Source organism: Procambarus clarkii, chromosome 20 (genome assembly GCF_040958095.1).
Source record: "Procambarus clarkii isolate CNS0578487 chromosome 20, FALCON_Pclarkii_2.0, whole genome shotgun sequence".
Taxonomy (NCBI): Eukaryota; Metazoa; Arthropoda; class Malacostraca; order Decapoda; family Cambaridae; genus Procambarus; species Procambarus clarkii.
The window spans coordinates 46662570-46678839 of NC_091169.1; the positions used below are offsets into that span (position 1 = coordinate 46662570).

At 47.0% G+C, this 16270-nt stretch overlaps 1 protein-coding gene across 4 annotated transcripts in view; it reads right to left on the bottom strand.

The window, feature by feature from the left end:
- LOC123755291 (glutamate receptor ionotropic, kainate 2) overlaps positions 1 to 16270 on the bottom strand; it is a gene marked incomplete at its 5' end in the record, with an annotated part of 203733 nt that overhangs the window by 28474 nt on the left and 158989 nt on the right. For all 4 annotated transcript variants that reach the window (XR_011229217.1, XM_069327922.1, XM_069327921.1 and 1 more), the window contains 1 exon segment: positions 673 to 879. Coding sequence is in view for 3 of the 4 variants with exons in the window: in XM_069327922.1 (XP_069184023.1) it covers positions 673 to 879 (207 nt within the window).

A 16270-nucleotide genomic window follows, 5' to 3' on the forward strand; every position in this document is an offset into this window, starting at 1 on the left:
TCTCCACACATCCACACCTGCTTCCCCTCTCCACACACCCACACCTGCTCCCTCTCCACACACCCACACCTGCTACCCCTTTCCACACCTGCTCCCTCTCCCCACACCCACACCTGCTCCCCCTCTCCACACCCCCACATCTGCTCCCTCTGCACACACCCACACCTGCTCCCTCTCTCCACACATCCACACCTGCTCCCCCTCTGCACACACCCACACCTGCTCCCCCTCTGCACACACCCACACCTGCTCCCCCTCTCCACACACCCACACCTGCTCCCCGTGCACACACCCACACCTGCTCCCCCTCTCCACACATCCACACCTGCCCCCCCCTCTCCACACATCCACACCTGCCCCCCTTCTCCCCTTCTCCACACCTGCTCCCTCACCACACACCCACACCTGCTCCCCCTCTCCACACTCCCACACCTGCTCCCCCTGCACACACCCACACCTGCTCCCCCTCTCCACACATCCACACCTGCCCCCCCCCTCTCCACACATCCACACCTGCCCCCCTTCTCCCCTTCTCCACACCTGCTCCCCCTCTCCACACATCCACACCTGCCCCCCCCTCTCCACGCCTCCACACCTGCTCCCCCTCTCCACACATCCACACCTGCCCCCCTGCTCCCCTTCTCCACACCTGCTCCCTCACCACACACCCACCTGCTCGAGCAGCTCCCTGATCATGCCGTTCCACTCGCCCGTGGTCCTGTTCTTGTTGCCGTACTTGTTCTCCGGCACAGGCACCAGGGTGTAGTTGAACTTGAGGATGCTGGCGATCTCGTTCAGCAGGTCGATGCAGAATCCCTCGAACCTGTCATTGCCAGTCAGCTGCTCCGAGCTCTCCTTCAGCATGATGTAGGGGTCGTTCTGTTGGAGGCATGATGTTAGGGGTCGTTCTGTTGGAGGCATGATGTTAGGGGTCGTTCTGTTGGAGGCATGATGTTAGGGGTCGTTCTGTTGGAGGCATGATGTTAGGGATGGTTCTGTTGGAGGCATGATGTTATGGGGTCGTTCTGTAGGAGGCATGATGTTAGGGGTCGTTCTGTTGGAGGCATGATGTTAGGGTCGTTCTGTAGGAGGCATGATGTTAGGGGTCGTTCTGTTGGAGGCATGATGTTAGGGGTCGTTCTGTTGGAGGCATGATGTTAGGGGTCGTTCTGTTGGAGGCATGATGTTAGGGGTCGTTCTGTTGGAGGCATGATGTTAGGGGTCGTTCTGTAGGAGGCATGATGTTAGGGGGTCGTTCTGTAGGAGGCATGATGTTAGGGGTCGTTATGTAGGAGGCATGATGTTAGGGGTCGTTGTGTAGGAGGCATGATGTTAGGGGTCGTTGTGTAGGAGGCATGATGTTAGGGGTCGTTGTGTAGGAGGCATGATGTTAGGGGTCGTTGTGTAGGAGGCATGATGTTAGGGGTCGTTGTGTAGGAGACATGATGTTAGGGGTCGTTGTGTAGGAGGCATGATGTTAGGGGTCGTTGTGTAGGAGGCATGATGTTAGGGGTCGTTGTGTAGGAGGCATGATGTTAGGGGTCGTTGTGTAGGAGGCATGATGTTAGGGGTCGTTGTGTAGGAGGCATGATGTTAGGGGTCGTTGTGTAGGAGGCATGATGTTAGGGGGTCGTTCTGTAGGAGGCGTGATGTTAGGGGTCGTTGTGTAGGAGGCATGATGTTAGGGGTCGTTGTGTAGGAGGCATGATGTTAAGGTCGTTGTGTAGGAGGCATGATGTTAGGGTCGTTGTGTAGGAGGCATGATGTTAGGGGTCGTTGTGTAGGAGGCATGATGTTAGGGGTCGTTGTGTAGGAGGCATGATGTTAGGGGTCGTTGTGTAGGAGGCATGATGTTAGGGGTCGTTGTGTAGGAGGCATGATGTTAGGGGTCGTTGTGTAGGAGGCATGATGTTAGGGGTCGTTGTGTAGGAGGCATGATGTTAGGGGTCGTTGTGTAGGAGGCATGATGTTAGGGGTCGTTGTGTAGGAGGCATGATGTTAGGGGTCGTTGTGTAGGAGGCATGATGTTAGGGGTCGTTGTGTAGGAGGCATGATGTTAGGGGTCGTTGTGTAGGAGGCATGATGTTAGGGGTCGTTCAGTAGGAGTATGCTCAAATTATACACAAGGCGGGTGGATGAAACTTGTTTCCCTATTGTTAAAACTGTATTGACGTTTGCCTTTCCATTGGAGACTTCCAGCACCATAGAGGGGGGCACCTGCTGCATGGGTAACAGCTTTTCCATATCAACCTACCCTGGCTTTGCGCCCTGGAGAGGCCACTCCAGACCGACATCCAGAGCGCAACTCCATAGTCTCATGAGACTGAAGGATGCCTCCTACCACTACTACTACCACTACTACTACAACCTCTATATACACATCGTTAGGTTAGGAAGTATTAGCTTGGGTTTAGGTGTGTTAGGCCCGGTTGGGTTAGATTAGTTAGGGAGAGGATGGGTTACGTGTTGTATGGTGGGGTTTAAAACCGGTTGGGGAACCATCTTGTGTATGATGTGTCGCATCTCTCCTGGACACATGGAAGGATACATATTAACACGAGTGTAGATTATACACACACAGTAACACCCAATCAAGTAGTGAGATTACAGATACGAAACTTTATCTCATATATTCTGCTAGTTATGAAGCTGTAGTATAAGTAATATTTTACACCTCAACTAATATTTAAGTTGCGTTAATATTACAAACATAATATTCACAACATTCAGATTTGAGCCACAAATCTGAAAATATAAAAAACTGACGATGTTTGGGTCCATCAGATTTTATATATATTTTTATATTGAATTTCTGCGGGTCAAATCTGACATAAATCTGAAAATATTAACATGACGATGTATGGGTCCATCCTGGACCATTATCACTCATACACGACTTGATAATGTTCCAAGAAGTATCGAAAAGTTAATTCTTCATTATAACATTTGTAAGTTTGGGTGACAATATCCAGCTATATTTTGACCCATCAAAATCCATCCCATTTGACCCATCATTTTGCAATACAGATAACATTAGTGTTATCTGTATTGCAGCAAGATTCATTCATATTTGAGTAATGACTTGATTTACACACCAATTATTTGTCATAAATTATCCAGTCAATGATTTAAATTTCTTATTTTCATACAAAGAGCACAGAGTTCTGCTCTGTTGTGTTATACTTATGCTGACTTATGCCTTCATCACAGTTCTTACCCGTCTGTCCACATAACATTTATTACAAAGTTTACATAGGTATTTTTGCACTCGCATCCATTACCAGTTTCCGATGTATTTTAAATCAATAATTGACGAGTTCATTATTCTTAAAATGCTACACTGCTATGTAAACCTTTTAGTAGAGTATGTGGCGTGTACAGGGTGTAGTACACAAGGCCATGTGGTATGTTTATGTGCCAGGTTAGAGGAATAAATAGCCAATAAATACATGTTGTGAAAGATTTTAAGGAATGCTTAATTTACTAGTTTATGTTAGACAATACTAAAAGAAAACGTGAATGAGATATGACATTGGATTAAATATGCTCGAGCAGGAATGATAGAAATTAGGATTAAGGATGAAGTATGCTTTAGATTGAATGAGAATGTGTTACAGTTGAAGGTGATTGGTATAACATTACACTTTGCAAGGGTAAATGTGGCAATTGTGATCACGTATGATCTATGTGATGACAAAGAGATCTAGTTACATGAGAAATTTGATTAACTATATGAATGATAGAGTAAGAGGACGCTTGAGAACGTCGTGGTGAGGTAACACCAGCTCCCAGCAGTAAATGCCAATGGTTGTAAACAGACACATTTATGCAATGAGATGTAAGTTACTAATATATGATTAATTGATAGATAAATATTTAAGAATACGTTTTGTGCGTGTGTGTGTGTGTGTGTGTGTGTGTGTGTGTGTGTGTGTGTGTGTGTGTGTGTGTACTCACCAAGTTGTGTTTGCGGGGGTTGAGCTCTGGCTCTTTGGTCCCGCCTCTCAACCGTCAATCAACAGGTGTACAGGTTCCTGAGCCTATTGGGCTCTATCATATCTACACTTGAAACTGTGTATGGAGTCAGCTTCCACCACATCACCCCCTAATGCATTCCATTTGTCAACCACTCTGACACTAAAAAAGTTCTTTCTAATATCTCTGTGGCTCATTTGGGCACTCAGTTTCCACCTGTGTCCCCTAGTGCGTGTGTCCCTTGTGTTAAATAGCCTGTCTTTATCTACCCTATCAATTCCCTTCAGAATCTTGAATGTGGTGATCATGTCCCCCCTAACTCTTGTGTCTTCCAGCGAAGTGAGGTTTAATTCCCGTAGTCTCTCCTCGTAACTTTCTCTCTCCTCGAGAGAGAGAGAGAGAGAGAGAGAGAGAGAGAGAGAGAGAGAGAGAGAGAGAGAGAGAGAGAGACGAGAAGAAGAAGAAGATAACAGGAAAGAGAAAAGAACAGGAGAGATAAGAAAACAGGAGAGAGAGAAGAGAAAGAAGACAGAAGAGAAGAGAGAAGAGGAGAGAGAAGAGAAGAGGAGAGAGAAGAGAAGAGGAGAGAGAAGAGAAGAGATAAAAGTTTAGACAAACTACTTTAGGATACCCATTAAAAGAATTGCGAAAGCCAAAAAACTAATACAAACTTAACAGTGCAACAAATGTGAAGATATCTGACTGAGAGTGTGAGTCTGTGATTCAAATATGGCCTCAGAGACGATAGCCGCCTGGCGTACTGACCACAATGTCTACACTCTTATTCATCACCCAGCCAGCTCACCAGTGTCTACAGTCTTATTCATCACCTAGCCAGCTCACCAGTGTCTACAGTCTTATTCATCACCCAGCAAGCTCACCAGTGTCTACAGTCTTATTCATCACCCAGCCAGCTCACCAGTGTCTACAGTCTTATTCATCACCTAGCCAGCTCACCAGTGTCTACAGTCTTATTCATCACCCAGCCAGCTCACCAGTGTCTACAGTCTTATTCATCACCCAGCAAGCTCACCAGTGTCTACAGTCTTATTCATCACCCAGCAAGCTCACCAGTGTCTACAGTCTTATTCATCACCCAGCAAGCTCACCAGTGTCTACAGACTTATTCATCACCCAGCAAGCTCACCAGTGTCTACAGACTTATTCATCACCCAGCAAGCTCACCAGTGTCTACAGTCTTATTCATCACCTAGCCAGCTCACCAGTGTCTACAGTCTTATTCATCACCTAGCCAGCTCACCAGTGTCTACAGTCTTATTCATCACCCAGCAAGCTCACCAGTGTCTACAGTCTTATTCATCACCCAGCAAGCTCACCAACACAGTCTCTCCCAAACTTTCCAAATGGAAACTGAGAAACAGAAAATGGATTAGTCGCCGTACAGATGACAGACCAATTTGTTCTTTGGTCTGGTCAGAGGCATAACGAAACACTTAGAGTTAACGATGAAGCAATGCAGAAGAATATGATGAATACAGCACTAGGGAGCAACATATATTATGAGCTGCCCGAAACACTGAGTGTATTAGTGGCTTTAAGGACAAGGAAAGGAGGATAGAAGCACAAACCAGTGAATCTGTACGATGGTACAACATGGTTGCAGCTGGCAATCCCAATCAGTATGGCCGAAGAGGACGACGACGAGGGAGAGAATCTGTAATAGCGAGAATCCGTCTTGGATACAAATATCCATGGAGATTTGGAATGGAAACAACAGTTGATCAGCGAAGTTGCAGAATCTGTGGTGAGAGTGATGGACACCGCCTTGACCACTATCTACGTGAATGTGAACACCTGAGAGACATCAGAAGTATGTGTAGAATAATAAACCCCACATTGTTTGAGTTAGGAAAACACTATTTGTCAAATATTGATACTGTTCTTAAAAGATTTCCCCATTTTGCACCCGCAAGATAACGTAAGCTTTTAAGGGTTGATAAATGTTAATCTTCTTGTTTGAGGAGCTGCTCACTTGAGACAGTTAAGCAAGTCCCAGCTGTGTCTGGGTACAAGTGACAGGATGAACAACCCAGCGGGTTTTCTTCCTATTGGGGAGTGTTGTACATTCTGCTATGGCGGTGTGTCCACTCACAAGATGAGTGGCGCTGCCCAATAAACTCGCCCCTCGGGGCAAAATTTAAATTTAAATCCAACATTCTGCTTGTAACTCATTTTCTATATGTACTTTTTACCTGAATAAACATTATTATTATTATAAAAATGGTCTCAGAAATCAACAAACAAAACTTAGCAGGAACAGAATACTGAACATATATATATATATATATATATATATATATATATATATATATATATATATATATATATATATTTATATATATATATATATATTTATATATATATATATTTATATATATATATATATATTTATATATATATATATATATATTTATATATATATATATTTATATATATATATATATATATATATATATATATATATATATATATATATATATATATATATATATATATATATATATATATGTCGTACCTAGTAGCCAGAACGCACTTTTCGGCCTACTATGCAAGGCCCGATTTGCCTAATAAGCCAAGTTTTCCTGAATTATTATATTTTTTCTATTTTTTTTCTTATGAAATGATAAAGCTACCCATTTCATTATGTATGAGGTCATTTTTTTTAATTGGAGTTAAAATTAACGTAGATATATGACCGAACCTAACCAACCCTACCTAACCTAACCTAACCTATCTTTATTGGTTAGGTTAGGTTAGGTAGCCTAAAAAGTTAGGTTAAGTTAGGTTAAGTTAGGTTAAGTTAGGTTAGGTAGGTTAGGTTGCCGAAAAACAATTAATTCATGAAAACTTGGCTTATTAGACAAATCGGGCCTTGCATAGTAGGCTGAGAAGTGCGTTCTGGCTACTAGGTACGACATTATATATATATATATATATATATATATATATATATATATATATATATATATATATATATATATATATATATATATATATATATATATATACGGAACGACCCAAGCATGGCACGGCACAACCTCCTAATGTTTGGCAACATATGTCTAGCCACCCCTGCAAGGAGAGGCAAAACCTTAGCTGCCTCAGTCATCAAAGCTATAAATGATTTTCCCAGGGAGGACAACCAGGTGCGCCTTCCCACTCGCGCGAGAAACACCCACGGCAGGAAGAGCAACAGTGCCATATCCGAGACATCAAAAATCAGAACATCAGTCACCAAGAAAATAGAAGAAGGAAACACTATTGGCGCAATACGAGTCATCACCAGTGAGGACTCAATTGCCGACAGAGATGCCGCAACAGCTCAAGCCCTAAGGGAGAAACACCCACCCAGGGCTCCGCGTGAGGACGACATTGTACAAGTGGGGGCTACCGGAGCAGAACCTCTCTGGGTGGCTGAATCTGTGGTCCATAAAGCAGCCATGTCCTTCCCTACAGGATCAGCAGGTGGGTTCACAGGACTAAAACCCAACCACCTCAAGCAAATGCTCAACCCTGCACTGGGTGACATTGCAAAGAACCTCTTGGTGGAACTAACCAGATTCACCAACACATGTCTAGCTGGCAACATACCAGCGTCCATAAGACCTATCTTTTTTGGAGCATCTCTCTGTGCTCTAAAGAAAAAGGATGGAGGGATCAGGCCAATAGCTGTGGGCAATTCTCTCCGGCGTCTCGTCGCAAAGGCAGCTGCAAGAACAGTTAGTGATGCAGCGGCCAACATGCTGAAGCCAAAACAGCTCGGGTTTGGCATTCCACAAGGGTGTGAGGCGGCAGCCCATGCAGCTCGAGCCTTCATCGCCAACATCACAGACGAAAAGGCCCTTATCAAGCTAGATTTCAAAAATGCCTTCAATTTGGTGCGGAGGGATGCTGTACTCCGTGCGGTTCATAGTCATTTCCCTTCCCTCTACCCTTTTGTACATTCATGCTACAGTATGGATCTTAAGCTACTTTTTGGCGAACATGAAATTGACTCGCGAGAAGGCGTCCAACAGGGTGACCCCCTTGCTCCTCTCCTTTTCTGCTTAGTCATCAAACAAGTCACAGAGGCCCTGTCCAGCGAGCTTAACATCTGGTTCTTGGATGATGGTACCCTAGCTGGTTCCCAAGACTCCCTCCTAGAGGACATCAGAAAAATCCAGGAGCAAGGTGCAGTTTTAGGCCTCACCCTGAACCCTTCTAAATGTGAAATAATATGTTCCAACCAGGGCATCGTAGAGAGAATAGAGGGTCTTCTGCCAAATATCCATAAAACTAAACCTGAAGACAGCACACTCCTAGGAGCTCCCCTGGGGTTGAAAGCCATCGATGAGGTCCTTGGTAAGAAAATCGCCGACCTTAAGAGGATGGATGGGAGGATTGAGGATATTGATGCTCATGATGCACTCTACCTCATCACCAGATGTCTGTCCCTCCCCAGGTTAACCTACTTTCTGAGGTGTTCACCATCTTACAGTAGCCAAAAACTAAGTGAGTATGACCGGTTACTGAAATCAATGCTAGAAAAAGCCCTTAACCTCTCTCTCGATGACCTACAGTGGAAACAAGCCTCTCTTCCCGTAAGACTTGGGGGCCTCGGAGTTCGAACAGCAACGCAAATCGCTGTTCCAGCCTTCCTGTCCTCCTTATCAGCATCCGACGACCTTGTGAAGGAAATTCTACCTGCCCACTTACATCAGCTGGCAGGTGTACATGATCCCAATTTTACACGCTGTGCCACAGAGTGGGCCTCTCGTGCAGGCCAATCACCTCAACCACCATCCCCAAAAGCCCACAAGCAATCCAGCTGGGATGGTCCCATTGTAGACCAAGTTGCTGCAGAGTGCCTGGGTGCTGCAACAACACAACACGGCATTGCTCGCCTCACAGCAGTAGCAGCACCACATGCAGGGGATTTCCTGTTAGCAACCCCAATGTCGGCAACTGGCACGCGTCTCACACCACACGCCCTCCGAATTGCTGTGGCCCTCCGCCTTGCTGCCCCAATCCACACCAGATATAGGTGTATTTGCGGCGAGGTGGTGGCTGACAGGTACGGCCACCATGGCCTACTCTGCCAAAGCACAGGGGGATGGCACTAGGCACAGTGAAGTTAACGCTTCATCAAGAGGAGCCTCACCACAGCTGGATGCCCAGCTGAAAGAGAGCCCCGTTACCTAACGCCCCGTAACTCTGATGCTCTTATTGGTCGCCCGGATGGTATCACAGTGAACCCCTGGAAGAATGGCAAGCAGTTGGTATGGGACTACACGTGCGTATCAACCCTGGCTAACACCTACATTAACCTCAGTGTTGCACAACCAGGTGATGCTGCCACCCACAGGGAAGCAGCCAAATCCCGTAAGTATAGAGAACTGGATCACCACTACAATTTTGTCCCCATTGCTTCTGAGACACTCGGCGCCTGGGGTAAAAGTGCTACCAGTTTTTTGAAGGAACTGGGTTCTAGGCTCATTGAAACAACAAGGGACCCGAGAGCTGCAAGCTTTCTTTTCCAGCGCCTCAGTGTGGCGATACAGAGGGGAAATGCGCACTGCATCCAGGGTTCCTGCCCGCCATCTGAGGAGCTGGAGGAACTCGACAACCTATCATAACCATCTTTGTAACCCATATGTAACTCCTTTTTTGTAACAAAGTTCAAATAAAGTAAATATATATGTGTACATACAAAAGAATGGGGGTGGTAGGAGAAGATAATATTAGTGTTCAGTGAGAAACCACAAGGTCTCCTCTGAATACTTTTTATTTTCTTCTCCGAGGCTATGGGTCCCCACATTGGCACCAGAGGTGGTACCCTCACAAACTTTAATTATATATATATATATATATATTTTGGTAGCAGTCTTTCCTGTAGACATATATTATTAAATATGACCGAAAAAGTAAGATTAATAATTCTAACACGAATTTTCTCTATCTTTCTTACGTTTCTTTTCACTGTTGATGGTAATTCAAAGACCAATTCTCCAAAATACTCCAAATAAAAATGAATTTTGGAGAATTGATCTTTGAATTACCATCAACAGTGAAAAAGAAACGTAAGAAAGATAGAGAAAATTCGTGTTAGAATTATTAATCTTACTTTTTCGGTCATATTTAATAATATATATATATATATATATATATATATATATATATATATATATATATATATAAAACGCTGAACTGTAATGTCAATTCTGACCTTAAAAGCTTCCTAGAAGGTTGTAAGAGAACCCATGAGCACCACACCAGAAACAAATACCTATCTGATATTCCAAGAGTACGACTTAATCAAACTAGAAATGCTCTACAAATCAAGGGACCCAGAATGTGGAATGACCTTCCCAACCATGTTAAAGACTGTACCTCTCTCAACCAGTTTAAGATAAAAACTAAGAACTACCTAATTAACTCCCTGTAACCTACCTTATCCCTAAATGTCAACCCATGTCTACTATTTAAACAATGCTGTTTGATAACCAAATTGTATATTTACTATTTTTCTGCCATGTTCCCCCTCTTTTTTTATTTATTTTTTATTTTTTTCTAAACACAATTTATACTTTAATCTCAATTAGTATTAAGTTTTAGTCTTTAGTGTTTTTCCTGCCCGAAACGCTTGGCGTAATAGTGGCTTCAGGCATTGTATGTTTTAGCTCTAGCTATAAAGCTTCAGGCATTGTATGTATTAGCTCTAGCTATAAGTCCATCAACTTTTGTATCACACCTTGTATGTAGGTACTTTACCTGAATAAACATTTGATTTGATTTTGATTTTTGAGAAGGTGAGGACCCGCATACAACCCCACTGTTGTGTGTGGTATATTGCAGCGCATCATGGGGGTACACTACAGTGCATTATGGGGGGTACACTACAGTGCATCATGGGGGTACGCTACAGTGCATCATGGGGGAACACTACAGTGCATCATGGGGGGGTACACTACAGTGCATCATGGGGGGTACACTACAGTGCATCATGGGGGGTACACTACAGTGCATCATGGGGGTACGCTACAGTGCATCATGGGGGAACACTACAGTGCATCATGGGGGGGTACACTACAGTGCATCATGGGGGGTACACTACAGTGCATCATGGGGGTACGCTACAGTGCATCATGGGGGTACACTACAGTGCATCATGGGGGTACACTACAGTGCATCATGGGGGGTACACTACAGTGCATCATGGGGGGTACACTACAGTGCATCATGGGGGTACGCTACAGTGCATCATGGGGGGTACACTACAGTGCATCATGGGGGGTACACTACAGTGCATCATGGGGGTACACTACAGTGCATCATGGGGGGTACACTACAGTGCATCATGGGGGTACGCTACAGTGCATCATGGGGGAACACTACAGTGCATCATGGGGGGGTACACTACAGTGCATCATGGGGGGTACACTACAGTGCATCATGGGGGTACACTACAGTGCATCATGGGGGGTACACTACAGTGCATCATGGGGGGTACACTACAGTGCATCATGGGGGGTACACTACAGTGCATCATGGGGGTACGCTACAGTGCATCATGGGGGAACACTACAGTGCATCATGGGGGGGTACACTACAGTGCATCATGGGGGGTACACTACAGTGCATCATGGGGGTACACTACAGTGCATCATGGGGGTACACTACAGTGCATCACGGGGGTACACTACAGTGCATCATGGGGGGTACACTACAGTGCATCATGGGGGTACACTACAGTGCATCATGGGGGTACACTACAGTGCATCATGGGGGGTACACTACAGTGCATCATGGGGGGTACACTACAGTGCATCATGGGGGGTACACTACAGTGCATCATGGGGGTACAGTGCATCATGGGGTACACTACAGTGCATCATGGGGGTACACTACAGTGCATCATGGGGGTACACTACAGTGCATCATGGGGGTACACTACAGTGCATCATGGGGGTACACTACAGTGCATCATGGGGGGTACACTACAGTGCATCATGGGGTGTACACTACAGTGCATCATGGGGGTACACTACAGTGCATCATGGGGGTACACTACAGTGCATCATGGGGGGTACACTACAGTGCATCATGGGGGTACACTACAGTGCATCATGGGGGTACACTACAGTGCATCATGGGGGTACACTACAGTGCATCATGGGGGGTACACTACAGTGCATCATGGGGGTACACTACAGTGCATCATGGGGGGTACACTACAGTGCATCATGGGGGGTACACTACAGTGCATCATGGGGGTACACTACAGTGCATCATGGGGGTACACTACAGTGCATCATGGGGGGTACACTACAGTGCATCATGGGGGTACACTACAGTGCATCATGGGGGGTACACTACAGTGCATCATGGGGGGTACACTACAGTGCATCATGGGGGGTACACTACAGTGCATCATGGGGGGTACACTACAGTGCATCATGGGGGGTACACTACAGTGCATCATGGGGGTACACTACAGTGCATCATGGGGTACACTACAGTGCATCATGGGGGTACACTACAGTGCATCATGGGGGGTACACTACAGTGCATCATGGGGGTACACTACAGTGCATCATGGGGGTACACTACAGTGCATCATGGGGGGTACACTACAGTGCATCATGGGGGTACACTACAGTGCATCATGGGGGTACACTACAGTGCATCATGGGGGGTACACTACAGTGCATCATGGGGGTACACTACAGTGCATCATGGGGGTACACTACAGTGCATCATGGGGGTACACTACAGTGCATCATGGGGGAACACTACAGTGCATCATGGGGTACACTACAGTGCATCATGGGGGTACACTACAGTGCATCATGGGGGGTACACTACAGTGCATCATGGGGGTACACTACAGTGCATCATGGGGGTAACACTACAGTGCATCATGGGGGTACACTACAGTGCATCATGGGGGTACACTACAGTGCATCATGGGGGACACTACAGTGCATCATGGGGGACATACAGTGCATCATGGGGGTAACACTACAGTGCATCATGGGGTACACTACAGTGCATCATGGGGGTACACTACAGTGCATCATGGGGGTAACACTACAGTGCATCATGGGGGTACACTACAGTGCATCATGGGGGTACACTACAGTGCATCATGGGGGGTAACACTACAGTGCATCATGGGGGGTACACTACAGTGCATCATGGGGGTACACTACAGTGCATCATGGGGGGTACACTACAGTGCATCATGGGGGTACACTACAGTGCATCATGGGGGGTACACTACAGTGCATCATGGGGGTACACTACAGTGCATCATGGGGGGTACACTACAGTGCATCATGGGGGTACACTACAGTGCATCATGGGGGTACACTACAGTGCATCATGGGGGGTACACTACAGTGCATCATGGGGGTACACTACAGTGCATCATGGGGGTACACTACAGTGCATCATGGGGGGTACACTACAGTGCATCATGGGGGTACACTACAGTGCATCATGGGGGGTACACTACAGTGCATCATGGGGGGTACACTACAGTGCATCATGGGGGGTACACTACAGTGCATCATGGGGGGGTACACTACAGTGCATCATGGGGGTACACTACAGTGCATCATGGGGGTACACTACAGTGCATCATGGGGGGTACACTACAGTGCATCATGGGGGTACACTACAGTGCATCATGGGGGTACACTACCAGTGCATCATGGGGGGTACACTACAGTGCATCATGGGGGTACACTACAGTGCATCATGGGGGTACACTACAGTGCATCATGGGGGTACACTACAGTGCATCATGGGGGGTACACTACAGTGCATCATGGGGGTACACTACAGTGCATCATGGGGGTAACACTACAGTGCATCATGGGGGTAACACTACAGTGCATCATGGGGGTACACTACAGTGCATCATGGGGGTACACTACAGTGCATCATGGGGGTACACTACAGTGCATCATGGGGGTACACTACAGTGCATCATGGGGGGAACACTACAGTGCATCATGGGGGGTACACTACAGTGCATCATGGGGGTAACACTACAGTGCATCATGGGGGTACACTACAGTGCATCATGGGGGGTACACTACAGTGCATCATGGGGGTACACTACAGTGCATCATGGGGGTACACTACAGTGCATCATGGGGGGGTACACTACAGTGCATCATGGGGGGGGTACACTACAGTGCATCATGGGGGGGGGGTACACTACAGTGCATCATGGGGGGGGGTACACTACAGTGCATCATGGGGGGGGGTACACTACAGTGCATCATGGGGGGGGTACACTACAGTGCATCATGGGGGGGGTACACTACAGTGCATCATGGGGGTACACTACAGTACATCATGGGGGAACACTACAGTGCATCATGGGGGAACACTACAGTGCATCATGGGGGAACACTACAGTGCATCATGGGGGAACACTACAGTGCATCATGGGGAACACTACAGTGCATCATGGGGGGTACATTACAGTGCATCATGGGGGGGGTACACTACAGTGCATCATGGGGGTACACTACAGTGCATCATGGGGGGGGGGTACACTACCGTGCATCATGGGGGGGGGTACACTACAGTGCATCATGGGGGTACACTACAGTGCATCATGGGGGTACACTACAGTGCATCATGGGGGTACACTACAGTGCATCATGGGGGTACACTACAGTGCATCATGGGGGTACACTACAGTGCATCATGGGGGTACACTACAGTGCATCATGGGGGTACACGACAGTGCATCATGGGGGTACACTACAGTGCATCATGGGGGTACACTACAGTGCATCATGGGGGGTACACTACAGTGCATCATGGGGGTACGCTACAGTGCATCATGGGGGTACACTACAGTGCATCATGGGGGTACACTACAGTGCATCATGGGGGTACACTACAGTGCATCATGGGGGTACACTACAGTGCATCATGGGGGAACACTACAGTGCATCATGAGGGTACACTACAGTGCATCATGGGGTACACTACAGTGCATCATGGGGGTACACTACAGTGCATCATGGGGGTACACTACAGTGCATCATGGGGGTACACTACAGTGCATCATGGGGTACACTACAGTGCATCATGGGGTACACTACAGTGCATCATGGGGTACACTACAGTGCATCATGGGGGTACACTACAGTGCATCATGGGGTACACTACAGTGCATCATGGGGGTACACTACAGTGCATCATGGGGGTACACTACAGTGCATCATGGGGGTACACTACAGTGCATCATGGGGGTACACTACAGTGCATCATGGGGTTACACTACAGTGCATCATGGGGGTACACTACAGTGCATCATGGGGTACAGTGCATCATGGACACTACAGTGCATCATGGGGGGTACACTACAGTGCATCATGGGGGTACACTACAGTGCATCATGGGGTACACTACAGTGCATCATGGGGGTACACTACAGTGCATCATGGGGGTACACTACAGTGCATCATGGGGGTACACTACAGTGCATCATGGGGGTACACTACAGTGCATCATGGGGGTACAGTGCATCATGGAACACTACAGTGCATCATGGGGGGTACACTACAGTGCATCATGGGGGGTACACTACAGTGCATCATGGGGGTACACTACAGTGCATCATGGGGTACACTACAGTGCATCATGGGGGGTACACTACAGTGCATCATGGGGGTACACTACAGTGCATCATGGGGGTACACTACAGTGCATCATGGGGGTACACTACAGTGCATCATGGGGGTACACTACAGTGCATCATGGGGGTACACTACAGTGCATCATGGGGGTACAGTGCATCATGGAACACAGTGCATCATGGGGGGTACACTACAGTGCATCATGGGGGTACACTACAGTGCATCATGGGGGTACACTACAGTGCATCATGGGGGTACACTACAGTGCATCATGGGGGTACACTACAGTGCATCATGGGGGAACACTACAGTGCATCATGGGGGTACACTACAGTGCATCATGGGGTACACTACAGTGCATCATGGGGGTACACTACAGTGCATCATGGGGGTACACTACAGTGCATCATGGGGTACACTACAGTGCATCATGGGGGTACACTACAGTGCATCATGGGGGTACACTACAGTGCATCATGGGGGTACACTACAGTGCATCATGGGGGTACACTACAGTGCATCATGGGGGTACACTACAGTGCATCATGGGGGTACACTACAGTGCATCATGGGGACACTACAGTGCATCATGGGGGACACTACAGTGCATCATGGGGGTACACTACAGT